This window comes from Phaethon aethereus (assembly GCF_964289735.1).
Source record: "Phaethon aethereus genome assembly, chromosome: 1".
NCBI classification, from domain to species: Eukaryota; Metazoa; Chordata; class Aves; order Phaethontiformes; family Phaethontidae; genus Phaethon; species Phaethon aethereus.
The window spans coordinates 58920444-58924992 of record NC_138575.1 but is presented as its reverse complement, the minus strand read 5'-3'; the positions used below and the strand labels follow the sequence as shown (position 1 = coordinate 58924992).

General features: G+C 51.0%; 1 protein-coding gene across 1 annotated transcript; it reads right to left on the bottom strand.

The window, feature by feature from the left end:
* Positions 1 to 2920: 2920 nt before the first annotated feature.
* Positions 2921 to 4129, bottom strand: SSTR3 (somatostatin receptor 3; the record flags this gene model as incomplete). The annotated part of the gene is made up of 1 exon (XM_082014182.1): positions 2921 to 4129. The coding sequence occupies exon 1, from the start codon at positions 4124 to 4126 to the stop codon at positions 2921 to 2923; it is 1206 nt and encodes a 401-aa protein (XP_081870308.1). The 5' UTR covers positions 4127 to 4129.
* Positions 4130 to 4549: the final 420 nt, after the last annotated feature.

Here is a 4549-nt window from a genome sequence, read left to right as displayed (position 1 = left end):
CATGGTCTCCAGCTAATACCATTTCTCCTTTGCCCTACAGTGATTGCTGTGCCAGTGGTGACCAGCATTCACCTTGCCCTGCTCCTCACTGCAAGAGGAGCAACACAGACCCCCATTTAAAGTGCTGTTTTCCATCTATCCAACCACTTGGTAGCCAGACCTTTTAATCTTCCTACTGTTTGTTGCCACATCTAGTGGCAGGAGCTTTGACATTTCTGCTAGGATTTCTTGATTGTGCTTCATCCAGTGGATGCTGCGGGAGCTCCCCAAGACAAAAAAAAAAAAAAAAAAAAAAAGAGGCTTTTTTGTCCAACAGACTGTATGCCAGTTTGACTGCTTTTCTCACTGGGGCCCACAGCGTGGGCAGCTGATGCATGGATGGAAGGAGAAGGAGATGTGAAGAGGTAGCAGAGGACAGAAACTGGCTACCAAGCACTTTCTATTCCCCATGAGTTGAGCCTGCATTCCTGGGAGTCTGGCTGCCCATGCTCAGGTGAGCAAGTGCACTTTGTAAGAGCAGCAAAGCAATAGCTGTGTGGTAGCTCAGCTCCCGAAGCTGAGCCTACAGGCGTGGACAGTTTGGCACCAGTGTCCCAGCCTCAGAGAGGATGAAGGATTCATAGGGATGATCTTTCTCTGGCCAGGAGGTGATGGCTGTACCAGTAGCTGAGAGCACAGATGAATGTCTTTTGCTTGGACATGTTTGCAGTCCCTTCCCACCCTTCCTATGTAGTTTGGCTTGGCTAGGACATGTCTCCTCACCTGATGCCCTGCTACAGTCCTTTCCCAAACTCAAGTGTTCTGTAGTCCAATTCCCCTGGCGCCTGCCAGGGCTTCACTTCTTCTTGCCTTTAGGTGACCTTGTCTCTTGCTTCCTCATAAAGTGGTTCTGTTCCCGTCATCCTCAGCTGCTGCAGCTTGTTCTGCTTCCCAGCCCAGGACTTTTGTCTTCTGTCCCAGCACACCTGGCCCCATGCCATCCCTTCCCACCTTATGCCTTCTCTCAAGTCACCCATGAGTCACCTTGCTATCACCTAGCCAGCTCTCGTCACTGACCCTCCATGGACTGCCTCCTCCCACATCTCCTAACCTCAGGGAGTCGTGTCTCCTCCTGATGGATGCCTCCTTCCTATTTCTCAAAATTATTTCTGGAGAAAAGTGCCCAGATATAACCAAGGGCTCTGGTATGAGAGTCTTCTTGGTGGCTGTAGCTTAGCAACGGCATTTGTGGAGAAGTTCAAGGTGTGGGGACAGACATTTCAGCCTGCTGGAAGGAAGCCAAAGTGGAGGGAGACACTTTCATCCCACCCACCCTCGTACATTGCTGCTCCGCTAGCCTGCCCACTTGGATGGGCCCACCCACAACTTCCCTCCAACAACTGATGCGCAGAAGCAATCACTCATCCACCACTCACAGCAACACCCATACTCTCATGATCTTACCCAAGCATTCAGATGCGTGCGCACATTTCCATATATACTTGTATGCCTACACAAGCGTATCTACGCTTAAACATCCCACAATTGCGTAAACACACTCCCTTCGTCTGTGTGTGTATACACTTACACACATGCATACCCCCTTATCTTCATTTGTACACATTTATACGCACCCCACGGCCACACAGAGATTAGGGTCTGTGCCCAGCCCATGCACATCTCCCACCAGCACTGGCTCCCTGATCTCTGACCATCTTCAGCCATTCTCACACACATACAGTCAGTCCAGTGATGAAACTTTTGCATGCAACCGCCTTTGTACACATGCAGAGACAGCATTTCTTCTCCATGCTGAGCCAAATACCCAACTGTTTCCCTTAAGCCAAAGCAATTCCCACACTGGAGATCCCATGACCTCCCACTACTCCCTGCCCCCATCCTGTACAGATACATGCCTTGATCTCCTGTACCAGCCACATGTAACTCCATACAAAGACTGACTCATTTCAAAGACATTGTGTATTCTCAGGAGAACCGAATCTATAGCACCTTCCCACCCCTAAACACACAGAATGGTTATGCCCCGTTGGCCTGTTAAGTCCAAAAGCTTTCTGTTTATTTACAGTAGGGTTTAAGGAGAGGAAAAGGGTAAGGGCATTTCAGCTTATAAGAAACTCTGCTTCCAACCCATGCTTTGCTGTATTCTTCTCTACCCTTGTTACACCTTTCACCAGAGCGCAGAGCACAAGGAAAACCCTGAAGAATGCGAGGTTCAGGAAAGAATTGTCCCATTTGTTCTCCCAGGTAAGTGTCATCAGCCTGGGATGATGGAGGAAAGAGACCTGGAAAGAAAGAGGAAGCTTTGAGCAGTCAGAGTGGTCTCCAGCAAGGACCAGCACGGGAAGTCGTCCCCAAGACTTATTGGAAAGCTAGAGAAGGGTCCGCCATTCATGCAACTGGTATGTCTTAGCCACAGACATTTTTCTTCCTGTTCTTTCTTTAGGATAAACCGCTTTCTCATGTTTATAAGGAAGATAGCCAAGGATCCCTAGATAGGGATGCCTATTCTAGATCTTCAATGGCACATGTTGTATATGCCATTTTGAGGATTTCCTTGAGGTGCCACAGTCAGATGGCAGCTGATGCCCTTCACAGCTGGGTGATCTAAGGGTGGATCATGCAGTCTAGGGATGACCTTGCTCTCTCCATACTGTCAGTGTCCATCACATCTTCAGTTCTCCCTGGATCCTGTCCTTCCTTTACCTGGTACCACACAAACCTCAGGTGTCCCTTCCAAAACCAAGAACAATGCCTTGTTTCTTCCACAAGCTCCCATGGAGCCCTCTTCATCTTTAAGCAGATTCTTGGCCTTTAATATTCCCTTGTATCAACCTCTCCCATTGCCTTTGAGTTGGAAAAGCACAGAGGGTGAAGGGGTTCCCATGTCCCAATATCTCTTTTCCCTGCATCATTCCTTTCATCATAAATAACTGACATGCAACTTGTTGCTCTTTTCATACCCCACAGGTTCCTCAGGGAGTGGTTTTTGCTCATTGCTTTCTCTTTCCCCACTGCTTGGAGGGTGTTCCTGCCTGTCATTACCATTCTGGGTGATCTTGCTGATCTCACCCTCTTCCCCTTCATCATCAGTCTTCTCTGGGGGACATGCTGGCACTTCCTGGCTCTGGACTCTGCGGGATGGCCTGAGAATTGCCCTCCGGAAGCCCTGCTTGAAGCGGTAGGAGAGGAAGCCGTAGATGATAGGATTGGCACAGCTGTTGGCATATGGCAGCACCACCACGAGGAAGTAGACACCAAAGAGGGATGGCTCCTCTGGCAGTGGGCAGACAACATTGATTATGTTGAGGACATAGAAGGGGAGCCAGCAAAGGACAAAGACAGCCACAACAGCCACCACCATGCGGGTCACCCTGCGCTCTGAAAGCTTGTGCTTGGAGGACAGAGCCCTCACCCGCCTGCCAGAGGAACGGACCTTCACGACAATAAGAAGGTAGCAGAGGCAAATCACCAGCAGAGGCCCAAAGAATCCCAGGGTGGCAGTATAGACGATGAAGCCAGCTCTCCACACTGAGGCAGGCTCTGGCCACTGAATGTGGCATGTGCTCATCCCTAAGGGGACATCTGAGAAGACCACCACGGGCAACACCACCACGGAGGACAGCACCCACACAGTTGCACTCACAGCCTTGGCCACCCGTGCTGTCCGCCATTTGGAGGACTTCCCTGGGTGGACCACAGCCAGATAGCGATCAACACTCATCACTGTCAGGCAGAAGATGCTGGTGAACTGGTTGATGGCATCCACAGCCATCACCAGACGGCACATGAAAGACCCAAATGGCCAGTAGGACAGAGCATTTTGTGCAGCCAGGAATGGCAGGCCCAGCATGAAGAGCTCATCAGCTAGGGCCAGGTTCAAGATGTAGACATTGGTCACCGACTCACTCACCGAGCGCCGCAGTACCACGTAAATAACCAGAGAATTCCCAGCCAGCCCCACCACGCAGACGATGAGGTAGACCAGGGGGATGAGGACACCGCTGACAACCACACCAGGGCTGGCGGTGGTGGAGCCGTTGGGGGTGGTGAAGCCTGCCCAGCTGCCAGAGGCATTCCCCTCCTCTGACACTGCTGGTGTGGGGAGGCTGAAGGCAGAAGTGTCCATAGCAGAGGCAGGGAAGAGGGCGGGGGGCAGTGTCCTTGCAGGATCAGTTAGCAATCTGGAGGTGAGAGGAGAAAAAAGCCATTGATACTGGGGACATGACAGCTGAACAAGCCACAGATAAAGTCACATTAACTCTGTGTAGGTATGGACAGGCATGGGAAGTCAAGGTGAGTTTGTGGGTCCTGGCAGCCGCTGGAAGATATAGGACAATATTGACCCCATCTAGTCCTGGGAGGCACAATGGGCATGGAGGGACAAACAGGGACATGGCTCAATGTGAGCCAATGGATCCTCTCCCCTAGGGGAAGATCCTCTGGGGAAAGGACCACAGCCTAGGATAGGGACAGGGAAATTCACATTTTCTGCTAATGGCTCCAATACCAATGACATAGTCACGAGGGGCCTGATTCTCATTTATGAGTG